The sequence below is a fragment of the Cyanistes caeruleus genome, chromosome 1 (assembly GCF_971803275.1).
Source record: "Cyanistes caeruleus chromosome 1, bCyaCae1.hap1.1, whole genome shotgun sequence".
Classification (NCBI taxonomy): Eukaryota; Metazoa; Chordata; class Aves; order Passeriformes; family Paridae; genus Cyanistes; species Cyanistes caeruleus.
The window spans coordinates 34353565-34367602 of record NC_141701.1 but is presented as its reverse complement, the minus strand read 5'-3'; the positions used below and the strand labels follow the sequence as shown (position 1 = coordinate 34367602).

The following is a 14038-nucleotide window of genomic DNA, read 5'->3' as shown; positions in this document are numbered from 1 at the left end:
CTTGTGTTCCTTGACCTTGCTTACCTCATGGGTTAGGTCCTCCATTCATGCTGTGGCCATAACGAGATACATTCCTCTTTACAGTGTTGTGACTCACAGCTCTGATGAGTTGCTAAGCTTCAAGGCCTAATTTTATAAGAAGTTACCATGAAAAACTTATCATTAACAAAAATTACTGTGGGTATCTCTGCCCAGCCAGAAGAACAGGAAAAGAATTGATGGATTTTTCAGCTCTCTAATGCCTGACTAGAACACTCAGTAACTGATTGTTTTGCTTTCTGGTGAGCTGTACCCATTTCTTAAGTGCAGCACAAACAGCTTCAGGAAGTAACTGACAAAATGTGAAGAGGAAAAACAGAAAAGCAGATGCTTCATTCTTGTTCTGCTCTTTGCTAGCCTGTGTAGGTGTTTGGCCAGGAGAATCTAATGAAGTAACTACAGCAGAAAAAGATATTAACATTTGGGTAATTGCTCTAAAGAAGAACAAAAAAATTAAATTGAATATTCCCTGGAAACATGCTCAAGTACAATAATACTAAAACTCTTCACGTGGAAGAAATCCTCTGTGCAGCACCTCTTAATCAGTAATAAAATAAGTCATTCAAGACACAACCCATAAGCCATTCTTTCTCCACAGAAAAGGAATGTGCTGCTTGCTTGTTAGATGAACATCTGATGACCATTTTGTAATCTCTCCATTACTACAGCAGCCAAAAGCAAGTGGGAGCAATAGCTATGGAAAAAAGTAGTGGGAGAAGAGCATGGGGACTAGTGGGAAAGAAAGCAATGTTTGGCAGTGACACTGCAGCCAAGGCATCCATTGATGAGAACTCAGGAAACAATTTCAGCTTCTCTTATTCCTGATGCATTGAGTTAATAATGCTCCAATAATAATGTTAAATAAAAGAGACCCCTTGGTTGTGTATGGTTCCAGTTGCAAGCCTAGCTTGGTATGCACCCAAGCAGGAGAGTAAATTGAAAAATGAGTAGTATCTTTGCTCAGTTGCATCTTAATTTCTTGTAGTAAAGTCTTGTTAAAATTTTAGTACATGGAATATTTTTGGGTGATGGATCTCATACCGATGTGTGTTTTTAAAGGATTAACATACAGATTATTTATTTGAATTAATCAAAAGACATATTGGGAAAATTTTAGTGGATTTCAGGAAGGATATCCATTATGCCAAGAAGCTGAACCTTGGCTTTTATTGCAGAGGTCATTTATAACCTGGAACTCTGATCAGCTTTTCCACAGTAGCAGAACTGGTGCAATAAATCCAGGTGCAAAATTGTCCTCATTGACACTGATTTGAGCATCATGAGAGCTTCTGTCTTTCATGGTTCTTGCTTTGGGGCTTTTGCAAATACTACCTTGGCTATGAAATAGTCATTGATAAGATTATCATTTTTATGAAAATGCATGAAAGACAGTTGAAAATTGATTATAGAATTCCATGCTTATGTGGAATGGAGGAAATATTCCCCCATCTTCTATAATGAACTTAACCTTAGCTATTTGAATTGTATTAGTAATAGAAGGGAACTTTTATTCTAAGGTAAGCTCAAGTTGAGTTCTTTTACAATTCCTGAGGCCACATCCTCTACACCAGCAGTATGTAGGATGTGCTTTATTGAAATAAAGAGGTTATTTAAAGAAAACCAACAAAACAACCTAGTTTATAAAATTTCAGTCTGCTGAGAAATTTTCAGCATCTAACCCACAATTATTCTTAATCATGCTGGATTTTTTTCAAACTGCACTTAACTTTCTTTTCCTTATCAGTGTTACAGAAACAGAATTGGTGAATTATAAATATATGTTCAAATTCTGTTTGAGAACTGACCTGGTGCTAGTAGTTGCCAGCAGTGTAAATTGAACTTGATCAAATTGTTTGCTAATGAGAAACATTCAGTACATCTGAATGAAAGTAGTTAAGTCAGCAGAGATTTTCAAGACCTTTATTACTATGTGTTTGATACCTCAGCAGTTGTCTTCTAATTTAGAAGTGGACTGAAAAGAACCTGTGTATCTGACCACTATGGTTAAGTCAGACCTTTCTGTATTCTCTTTCCTCCTCCCACTTGTCCCCATCTTCCTCCTTTGTTACTCCTTGATTTTCAAACGGTCTTTTTTCATCCTAAATCAATCCTTTTGCTGTTACAGATACCAGACATTATTTTGGTTCAATGGTGTAATACACAATGGTGTTCAAATCCATTACTACTACACATGTTGATAGGAATAACAAAATCTCACAAATGCACTATATTTACTCAGACTTCTTTGTTGATTTAAGTATTGGCTTGCAAGTCTTGACTCATGTTAATTGTAAAAATGTGAGGGTAAAGTTGAAGCAGCAATGTTTCAAAATTACAATTCAAGATTTATTTGTTTAAAATGTATTCTGTCCTTTGAATATGGTCTTTATAACTGGTAAAGGTCTATTTCCTGCAGTAAGGTTCAGTATGCTATCTATTACTGCATTGCCCAGAAATAAATCTTATGGTCCTTGCTGTGATGCTCAGGTTGCTTGTGATGCAAGCCTGTTAGAAGCTGGGACAGACCCTGACAGGTTAGCTGCATGGCTAGTCTTTGGACTGAACAATGACTTCAAAGTAAAACATTTAGTTGGATATGAGAACTGTTTTTTATCCTTACAGAAATAGGGTTTGGGGTTAGCTTCCTGCAAAAACTTAGCCATTTTTGAAAATGGACTTTCAGTGTCAGAATGAAAACTTCTGTAATGTTTCAAGTTATCATAGTTTTGGACTTGCTGGCCCAGGATGGGAATTTGAGTGTAGAGTAGGAAGCTTGCTCTTTCAGTCTTCCTATCTCTGTATTTGACATTTTAGCAGATTAATCTTTTTTTTGCTGATGGTGATGGGTTTTGAGTTTTTTTTTGAAGTGTGAATTCTCATTCTGGGTGAAAGCTGTCCCTCCTATGACTTTCTATTAAAATGCAGTTTTCTACAGGTTCTTCTGGTTAGCTGCTTAATCAGAAAAGTCCAAGCACATCTATGCTTTAAGAGCTTTTTTCCTGGAAACGTCTGTGCACATAAGGGATGTATCACAAAGGCAGAGAGGATATTCAGGGCACAGGTCATTCAGCAGGGTGCAGGGCTGGGGCTGTACCAAGCCTACTTCCAGCTTCTGTGTCTCTGCAGTGTGCTTTGCTCTCATTGTTGACTGCAGGAGCAAGCTATGTTGGTCTATAGGAGCTGAAAACTGCACATACATATATGTGCTTCGATTCCGAAACTGTCTATGTCTATAAAAATGTCTAACACAATTTTTAGATAATAAGAATTTAGGGAAATTAATGGCTTTTAGATAGATGAACATTTTTAATGCTTCTTCAGAAGTATGTGCTCACATTTAAACATCTAAGCACCTTCAAAATTTGTTTTCTGACGTTATGGTGTCTAGGATTGAGAATGTACAGAGGAAATGAGAAAAATAATAGATGAAGGTGAGGTCAGGAAAGTTCTGCTTTTCCATTAATTTTCTCTTATCCTCAGCATGGCACTTTCTTCTGACACCCCTGATTATATGGTGACCCAGTTCTTTACTCCAAAGATAGGATCATGCTGTGGGAAAGACAGCTGAGGGTTGCTGTGCATCCCCACCACTGGTGTGGGTGCTAATTACCACTGTGTAGTAATTAACTCGCCTGTGCATCAATAGAGAAAGAAAGTCTGGAAAAAATGTTCCTTCCTTCCTGCCTACCATTCTGTGTGATTTGGAGCTATTCTTTGAAGTCAGCTGTGTCCAGGGTTATTGGCAGCTACTTCTGTAGTCTGTTGTACAGCTATAATAGAAGAAAAATTAAAGCAAGCAGTAAAGGGGAAAAAAAAAAAAGTGGATTTTTCAAGAGTTTTCTTGGCTTTTTTTGTTGTGTTTTTCTCCCTACGTTGCTGCTTTCTTGGATATCATTTTAGGAGGTAAATGCAAGTCTGTTATGCTAAGGAAGCAATTATAATCAGTGAATCTAATGACAAATGATTTAGCTAACTACCCTCATTACATTGAACATCTGATTACACTGAATGTAATATTTGTCATTTTAAAGAGTTTCATTTACAATGTAACTTCAAACAATTTTTCTGTCTGAAGCCTCCTGTATTTATTTTATGTCATAAGTAACCCTCCACAAAGCAATGGCAAATTTAATTGAATTCTTTATTCAGGAATGTTACAATTCACAAGGTTTTCATGTTGTTGTGTTTTCTTGTTTCTTTTAATTTTCAGAAAGATAAGAAAAGGAAACTATTTCTGCCTCTAGAATATTTGCAAACATGGAACAAAAACTTCTGAGGAATGTAACATCTTTTTATTTACACATATTTTATGTATTACATATACTTTTTTATATTACATGTATTTTATTTACACACAACTGCCTCTCAAGCTGCAGGCTTCTTGGCAGGACAATATTTTCCATATCCTGTATAATTTAGTCAAGGCAGAAAATAGATGTGATGGCGCTCATGGCTTCAGGCTGAACTAAAATTCTCTAATAGTTGCTTTGCTATAAATGAGTTACAATGACATAAAGGATATATCCACTTGTAGGATATATTATATATATCCTATATATTATATATATCCTATTAATATATATATAATCCTATATATTATATATAACTACTTGTAGGTAGTTAATTACTATAAAAGAACTTGTTTGTTTCTAAAACAAAATGATGAAGCCTCAAGGCAATACCTGCATTATCAAAAGGGCTAGATTGGATATCAATCCCTGTAGTAAATACATTAAAATCCACCTTAAGGCTGAGAGACTCCTTGCCCCACTGTTTCCAGTGGAAAGCTTTTCCAAAGCAAATGCTCAAGTGGTCAAGAAGCTTATGTTGCTTGTCCTTGTGCTACTTTTGTCCTGTGATGGGCCTTTCCTTCATGTCTGTTCAGTTCAGGGAGCTACTAACAGTTTCTGTCATTGCCATCAAATTTAGAAGAGTCGCATGTTGAGAGTTATGGGTTTCAGAGAGTGATTCTGTGATATTTTCTTTTTGTTACAGTGAGATATTTCTAAATCCCATAGGAAAATGGCTTTCTAGTGTTCAATACTACCTATTTGATACACATCTTTGTGATCAAAATAGCAGCAGTGAAGTTGGACTACAATTCCACATAGATAAATTTATCATGTATTTTATATGATTATAAACATTAGAAATCTAAGGACTCTTCGATTTTTAAGATGTTGTTCCAAATCTTTAGAAATTTGTGACATAACTCCCTCTAAATGCAGAGTCCTTATGAAAGAGAAATTAAGCATTCACTCTAAAGGATATAAGAAAGAAATAATAGCTAAGTTTGTCTCCTGATGAACTTAGTGAGAAGTACTTTAGATAGAGCACAAATTAAGATTCATTGCATCTAAGTGAAGCAAGACCAGAGAGAGAATAGAGAGATCCTGGGAAAAGTAAATTAAATTTGTCTAGCTGGTCTAAAAGATATTACCAGATGGCTTGAATTTAGCTTTGGGATTTTTTTTTTCCTTTTTCCATGCTGTGTTCATTCTGTGAATGTAAATTAATTGTTTCTTTAGACTTTTGACAGAATAGGATCAGTATTTTTTATTGGTAGTGTTCTGTAATTGAAAATTATGAGTCTTGATAGATTATATGTACTGACTCTTTGCTCACTGAGATGGAGATCAGGTTCCTCTTGCTTTCTTTATCTGCTGCAAGCACAGAGAATGTGTATCTGCAGTGATCTGAGGTGGAGCCTTTTCTTTCACTCCTGGCCACTGATAGGAATCCAGGCAAGCCTGCAGTAGTTGAAACCCTAACCATATGATGTCTCTTTTAACAGAGTATTCCATGTCTGGGATATCAGGAGCTAAAAAGGAGACATCCATTGTCTGAAAGAGAAATGTGGAAGCAATTACTTAGCGTTATTAGGTTCAGGGTGGATTTGGCTGTTTAGGTAGCAGGTAACTGGTTTGTGGTCGAAGAACTTCCTTCTACATCACAAATAGGATGGTTTCAAGTGCTCTTGGATGTAGGTAGAGACGCTGGAGACTAAATTCTGGAAAACAGGTGAAAAGTGGGCAGTGTTACATAGAGAAAATTGGATCTTTCTTCCATTTTTTCATCATCCATGACTTTCTGTCTCCATGTTTCTATGCTCACATTTATGTAATCCCCTGCTTTTGTGTTTACAAAGGTTTAAGAGCATGGCTGTGAAAGTTCTGCTTCAATAGCAGGGCTGCTGCTTTGCAAACATCCTCCTCTGTTTCTGCCTCTGATGCTTGTGCTCATTCTGATGCCAATTGCTCAACATACCTTACTCATAGGCTGAAGATAGTTTGAATTGGTGGGAGACAAGTAGTTCAGCCAGATGCTACAGTCTTGCAAAAAAATGAGGAGCATTATGAAGATTCTTCTCCCTAGTTTAAGAGTCTAGTTTCTTTGGAATTTGGTTTTCAAGGGTTTTCAAGAGGAAGTCTGTGTCCCTGCTACACTCCCAGTCTAGTCCACTAAAGCAGATGGTTGCCAAGGAAGTCCTCAAGTTTCACTTCTTGAAATTTTCTTAATATCCCTCCCCACTTGTAAGTATTCAAATGCATTACTAAACCTGATAATTTTTTTCTCTTTTCTATGTATTTCTCTTGTCTCACCTTACAGTCACATTCCCTTCACCAAAGCCTGCACTATTTCCCACAGCAGAGAGAAATAATAGTTGTCCTGTTTCCAGCCAGGACAGGGTTAATTTTTGCAGTAGCCAGGAGCAATATGGCTAGGACCTGGAGATTGTTCTATACCACCTTACATCATTGCCAGGGTCAGGGGAAGGGAGTCTCTTCCAAGGAGAAGAGGTTCCTTCTGCTGGAGTGAATGTGGTGCTGGTCCTGAGCTAAAGGGAGCAGTTGGGGTGGCATGGCAGTGGCCGGATTGTGGGCTCCACAGAGAACTTCTGTGTGGTAATCATACTCTGTTGTACATTAATATTGTTGATTTTACTGTTTGTTTTCTTGCCCCACTGCTGTTTCTAGTAAATTGTTCTTATCTCAACCTGTGATCTTTACCTTTTGTGCCTCCAATATTCCTCTCCAGCCTGCTGCAGGGGAAGGAGGAGTGAGTAATGGTGCATGGCTTGGAGTGGTTTCAGAGGGAAGACTAAATTAGAGAATACCATTCTTAAACCATGACATCAGTAGAGACTGACAAAAACTAGTTTGCCACTTTGTGATGGGGTAAGCCAGGAATCACAGAATTATTTAGCTTTGGAAAAGGCGTTTGAGACTGAGCTCAACTGTTAACCCAGCATTGCCAAGTCCACCATTCAACCATGTCCTTGAGTGCCATATCTACACATCTTTTGAATACCTGCAGGGACAGTGACTCAGCCATATCCCTGGGCAAGCTGCCCCAGTGCTTAACAACCCTTTCAGTGAAGAAATTTTTCCTAATAACCAATCTAATTCTTCCCTGGCACAAATTGAGGCCATTTCTTCTTGTTCTATCACTTTTTATGTGAGAGAAGAGGCCAACCCCCACTTCATTACAAGAGGAACAATAAGGTCTCCCCTGAGCCTCCTTTTCTTCAGGCTAAACAACCCCAGCTCCCTCAGTTCCTCCTTGTAAGACTTGTGCTCCAGGCCTTTCTCCATCTTCATTGCCCTTCTCTCGATATGGTCCAGCACCTCAAAGTCTTCCTCATAGTGAGGGCCCCAAAACTGAACACAAAATTCGTGGTGTGGCCTCACCAGTGCTGAGTACAAGGCTTTTAGGACCTTACCAAAGGGTAGGGTTTACTGCATTGCTTACTCATGAAATATAAGTTGCACACAATTAGAGCCACATGGTGTTAGCATTTTCCATTCTGCACTTCAGTGTTCACAATAGTTGTGAGAGGGCAAAATATTACTGTATATACTCTTTGACAATTTGAAACCATGGCACTGTCATGGAGCTTTTCAGTTGTCAAAATGAAACCTTTCTGTAACTATTAAGGATGCTGGTAACACTGTACAAAGGATTGTATTACTGACAGATGCTAGGAGATATGATTTAAAATTGCTGACTCTTAGCATGGGTTGAGAAGGCAATTATACTTGGCAATTTATAATTTATTGAGATTTGCCATTTAGTGGAAAGAATACATGAAATAATTTACTATAACAGAAAATGGATACATTTACTGCAAAAAAATGAACTTTTATGTATATATTAAATGTATATAAATATATTTATGAATGTATATGTATAAATATATATATACACACGTATATGTACAATAAGCATGTTATACACACTTTCAGCAGTGTAGTTAAAAACTACCTGTCAGAATATAGAACTGTTATTAAAGAAATACAAAAGTGTGAGTGCACATAGAGGCAGAAATACAGAGATACTATTTATCTGTGTCATAAATACAGGCTTTTAAGTTTGAACTGAAGAAAATGAAAGGCTCCCACACTTCTCTACTCCACACCTCTGTTCTGATGTGTCCTTTCTCAGGTTGTTGACTGTGCTTTTCTACATTGTCTCAAATATCTTGTGACTGAGGGATAAAAAAATCTAGTAGAATTAAGATCCATTTCCATGCTTCTGTTGAGGATATAGGAATTAATTTATATGTTTGCCATAGTGATATGGAAATAAAAGACCAAATTATTCTGTGCTATAACATCAAAGCAAAACCTTTCTGGAGTAGAACCATCAACTTGGTGGTATTTAATGCCATAACCCAGTTACTTCCCCCTCTCAAGTTATTTATTTACTATCCTTGTATTTTGAAGAAAAGATTAGCAATACCTAGGATAAGCCTACCAGCTTACTGGCACAAGAAATTGAGAATAAGACTAAACACTTGGATTTGCTTGAATTATCTTTCTCTGTTTGAAGTTACTCAGGAATGTGTGTCACTGCAGGTCTGAAACCTTCTGAGGGTACTGTTTGCAAAATTTCAATTTTCAGGACTTTATACATGTCTGTGTCAGTTTTGGAGGGTACCCTGTAAAATGGTTTAATAAGACATCAGTACTTTTGTATTTCCTTTGTAGTCAGGTTCTGGGAAGACATCTTGGGAAAACATTTATCTTGGGAGAGGTTTTTCTTTCTGAACCCTCAGATGTTTGTTACCTTATCCCGGTGTTAGTTTTCCCTGAGATACTTGTCCCTATTTATTTGACATTGCAGCATAGGGGATATCTTACAAAAGTTGAACACAGCAATAATCCTCAGTAGATTTATTGTGTATTGGATTATCTACCTTTTTTTTTTTTTTTTAAAGGAAGGCTTTTCTGCTGGATCTTACAGAAATTGCAGGGCTTTAAAAGCTAAACTAACATCACATTTGGAGACAAAGAACTATGATTTCATCCTGGTTCATTTCAAATGGATTAGAAAATATTGTCCAAATTTGGCACCATGCCAAGATTGCCATTAACTCTTCCCATAAAATATGATTAAGGACCTTAACAAGCATTTAGTAATTAAGTGAAGTGCTTTGGAAATTTATATTCTGTCCACAGGTTGTCATGTTCTGTAAAATACTGAAGACAGTTTTTATGAAAAGCAATAAAAATAAAGCACTTGAGAAACATCTGTGAGTGTTATCTGATGGGGAAGAAATAGCTTCACTTGTAACAGGATATTTTGATATTTAAAATGAATGTTGTGTATAGTTGATTTTTTGTTTGGGTTTTTTTTAGGTTCATGTATAATTGCCTGAATTAATGGAGAAATTTCTAGAGCCATATATCCTATTCTAGTGTTCATGTTGGTTCATTTTATACCAAGTTAATTATTTTCCATGTACTCCATTAATTAGTGTACTGTTCCATATTTGGTTTCTCGTTTCATTTAATGCAGATGAATTTGCTGGAATAACAGTCCAAAGAGGTGGGATTGCTGGACAGTCTCTGAATTAAGCAGATTTTCCTATTGTATGGCAGGAAAAAGTGGTATAGGCTTTCAGTCTGATAATGTTCAGTGGAGAGCAGGGTGAGGCTTGTTTTGTAGCTTTTGTTAACAAAGAAAAAAGGTTGGTCTGTTGCTGCTGAGGTTGCTTTTATATGCTGTGGCCACTCAAAGTGATTTATGAGTAATTTTTTCTACAAACCTCTTTTCCTTTCACTAGTGTCCAGCTTCCTTTGACACAGAGTACATTGTGGATTGCACAGCAGGCTTAATGGAATAAGGGAACTAGATTATATTTGCTGTGCTTTTTGAGGGAATTAATTCAAACCTTAAATTTAGGAGAAGTTGTGTTTCAAAACTGCAAACTATAAATGAATAAAAGGTGGATGGATTTTTTTATCAATTCAGTTATTCCAGATTATTGAAGAGTAACAAGTATTCAGATCTGCAGTCTGCTCCCCTGCCCAGGGAGTGTGCAGCAATGTAAAATCTCTCCTAGATTAAATCATAAAAAAAGGGGGGGGAGCAATTTTTAACCTTGTGTGCTACATGAATCAGTGTTTTAATGACTGGGGGATCCAGCTGATCCTCTTGTTTGAAAGTTAAGATACAAGGAGACAATTTTTTTCATTGGGTTTTTTTCATATTATAGAGCAACTGAAATCTGGCTGCCAAGTTCCTTAGTTCCAGCCTGGGCCGTGGCTCACTTGTGACCTTTAGTCAGGTCTGTGCCTTGAGCACACACAGCAGAGCTGGATCACAGTGATACCTCGAGGTTGTCACTGGAAAACCTCTCCTTTTTTTCCTATGTGTTCCGCAGTTCAGTTGGGTTTCTCTTGTTCTGTTTCATTTAAACGTTGACCAGAGTTTCTGCATTAGTAGCTGTTGTCTGGTTCTCACTGGTAGGTAGGGAGGCTTACCAAATATTTCTATTTTTCACTGCCAAAGGAGATTTTAGGAGCTTTACAACCAGCAGAATGAGTTTTGTGATCAGAGAAACGTGGAATGGTTTGGGTTAGATAACCTTTAAAGACTACCTGGTCCAACTTCACTGCTGGTGAAGGGACAGACTTACTTAAGTGTTGTAGAGGCAATAAAATCTGTGATCTTATCACAAAGATATGTACGATATTTACCTATGAGATGTTTAATGATAGCTCCTCTGTGGTCAGCAATTAAATTGCTTGTAAGTTGGAAAGCAAAAACAAAAATTCCTCTAGGGTTCCAGAATTGAAGAAGACATGTATAATTCATGTTTTTCCCCTGTAGGGTTTCTGCTTTTTTATTTCTTTTTACATTATGAACATGTATATGTTTCCTCTGTCAGTATGGTGTTTCATGTTGGGGATTCTGCTTTTATGTTACTGCACTTATATACAGCAAATATAAAAAAAGCATGTAGAATGTGAAGCTCAGGCACTGTTTGTATGCCAGTTTTCCCAAAGTCACTCTTAAAATCTATACAGTTGCCACAGACCTTTTCATGAGTAGCTTTGTTGAAAATCGCTTTCAGATCCTGTTTTTTTCTGTTAACTAGATGTTAGAATTTTGCACTGTGCTGTCAAAGAGCAGAGGGACAGTTTTTGACTCCAGTATAAAAAAAAAATGTGCCTTATTACTTTAAAAGAAATAGTGCCTGTTTATTATTGTATTACTCCTTGACCTTCTCTTACCATTAGGTAAAAAACCCTCCAACCTTATGATGATGTCTAAGAATTGTCCCTTGTAGAAATTTTGTTCAGGACTTGAAACAATTAGTTTTTGCCTTACTCTATCTGTTTGTTCTTTCAGGGCATTCTACCTGGACAAGTCAAACTTGCCTCCAAATTCAACATCTAAAGGAGCTTATATAGATAAGGTAAGTAAAAATATTAAATGTCTAATTAAACTCTGCATGTTACACGCTGTGTTACTAAGAATTGCTTTATTCCATCAAAAATTGAATCGTTTAAAGCTGGGGGGAGAGGGGCAGGGAAAGGAGGAGCTCTCTTGCAGCTTTTTTGTCCCACCTGTGTTTTTTGGGGTAGGTGGTGCCATGTGGTTCTGCATTAAAAGGTGTGGCAGGACGGTATCTGTGTTTGAGAAGATGAATCATTACTTTCCTTTCGCACTGTGCTTTCAGAGCAATGCAGCTGCTCTAGGAGCATGTGAGATAGGACGGGAGAGGACAGGTGCAGGCAGAAATTGTTTGTTCTGAAAGCTGGAACTGCTTTTCCAAATTAAATACTCTTCAGCATCCTGCTCAGAAGGCTTTCTGCTGGATCTTCTCATTTAGACTTTCTTCAAATGCTTTCATCTGTCTTTAAACTTCTGTGGCTAAGAGATCCCAGGGGCAATAAAAATTCATTTAATGCTCTTTTCTCTTGTTGGAGAGTTAATTCCCATATTGCACCCCAGTAGGGGAAATAAAGAAATTCCTGAGGTCTTGCCTATAAAAGTGATTGAGCTACTGTGGCTTGAGAAATGACAGTGCTCACCAGCTGAGCCCTATGACAGACTAAAATTTTATGTCAGTATCATCAAGCACCAGTGTTAACAAACTGGTAGTTCCTGTTTCTTGGATCCATGCAGAACTGCACACAAAGGAAGAAGGACATTTGCCACTCCTTCCCTGGGGGGTCACCAACTTTCTTAGCAGTTACAGGTGTAGCAGGGGATGTTTAGCTGGGAGGGAAGTGCTTGTTACCCCTAAACCCGTTCCCTATGTATTTCAGTAAAAAGTTCAAGGGCAAGAGAAAAACATCTCATAATCCACAGGTGACCAAGGGATGCTAGGTTAAGCTAATGCAACTGGAGCAAGCCAAGTGTGAGTGCATGATCCATTTCTGGCTGCACCTTTCATTTTATTGTTTGGATTAGTAGATGTCTGCATTAGTAGATGACATCAGCTAAAATCAATTTACACAGATGCAAGTTAAACTAGTAGGACCTAAACCAAGTTAAATCTGTTTGTACCCAGGTTTAAATATGCTATTTGTTATAGCTGATTTTTTTACATCTATGCTTTTCAATGAAGTAACCATTGTAGGATTGTTAGGCTAGTGAGGCTGCCATTTCTCTAACTAGTTAAAACTGTTTTTAGGGAATCAATCTGTCTTTCAAAAGATTAATTCTTTGAGCAGCGTGGGGATTTTTTGAAATCTTTAAGTGTTTCTGGAAGAAAGAGAAGTGGGAATTTGGAATTAGATGGTCTGAATATTTGTATTGTGAACATCTCATTTACACAAAGCATCATGAGATACTGGTTTTCATTGCTAGGCCACTTTTGAAGGCTCCTCTTCTGACATAAGCTTTGCACTTGAAAGCTGCCTTCTTTACTTTATTCATTCTTAATACAGTAATGCTGGGATTATTTTGCTACAAAGTTTACTGTTCTTGCTTTGTAGTATGTTTTTGTCACATCTGTTAATTTTTTTTTTTTTATGTTAGTCAGGATTAGGAACTAGACATTTGATAAATAAAGGACAGTGTTGTCTTAAATGTAAGCCGATTTTCTCAGCAAGTCAATTAACAAGTCTTGGTATCTTCCTGTGTAAGTGTGCAGTTGTAGGTTGCCTCTTTATGTTTTCCCTTCTTTGCCCAGTCCATTAATGGATACAGCACTCATGGGTCAATTGAGTCTACTGAAGTGAAAAACACTTCCATAGGATTGGGAATGAAACAGTCAGTGATGGGACAGACTGAAAAGCTTTAGAAAGTTGTCATATGTTGTGTATCAGAAGATTCTGTGGTTTGTATTTATGTCATGGAATTTGGCTTTTTCAGTCAGATCTGGTGTTCTACCTGCACCTCTGATGACCTATTCTGTTAGACCATTTCCTATGCTCTCAGGAGCAAATATTCAAATATCTCTCTCTTCCTCTCTTGCAGCTGATGAGGCCTCTCAATTGCCTGGAGGAGCTTTACCGGCTCATAGGCTCCTTTATCCGGTCCAAGCGCACGGCTGCCTGTGCGTACACTGCGTGCAGCGCTTCTGGAGTCGGACTGCTCTCCGTGTCCTCTGAACTCTGCAGCAGGCTTGGCGCTTGTCACATCATCATGTGCAACAGCGGAGTTCACCGGTATGGCAGGCTTTTTCTTTCCTCCTGTTGTTGCAGTCAGTCACTCCCCCATTGCAGGTTGGAGACTGCTGCTCTTTTAGAGATGGATC

General features: G+C 37.6%; 1 protein-coding gene across 5 annotated transcripts in view; it reads left to right on the top strand.

Moving 5' to 3' along the window:
• Positions 1–14038, top strand: part of PREX2 (phosphatidylinositol-3,4,5-trisphosphate dependent Rac exchange factor 2) — a 173208-nt gene that overhangs the window by 132488 nt on the left and 26682 nt on the right. For all 5 annotated transcript variants that reach the window (XM_086885723.1, XM_086885719.1, XM_023920933.2 and 2 more), the window contains 2 exons: positions 11680–11746; positions 13759–13949. In XM_086885723.1, the coding sequence (XP_086741849.1) occupies positions 11680–11746; positions 13759–13949 (258 nt within the window). The remainder of the gene's footprint in view (positions 1–11679; positions 11747–13758; positions 13950–14038) is intronic.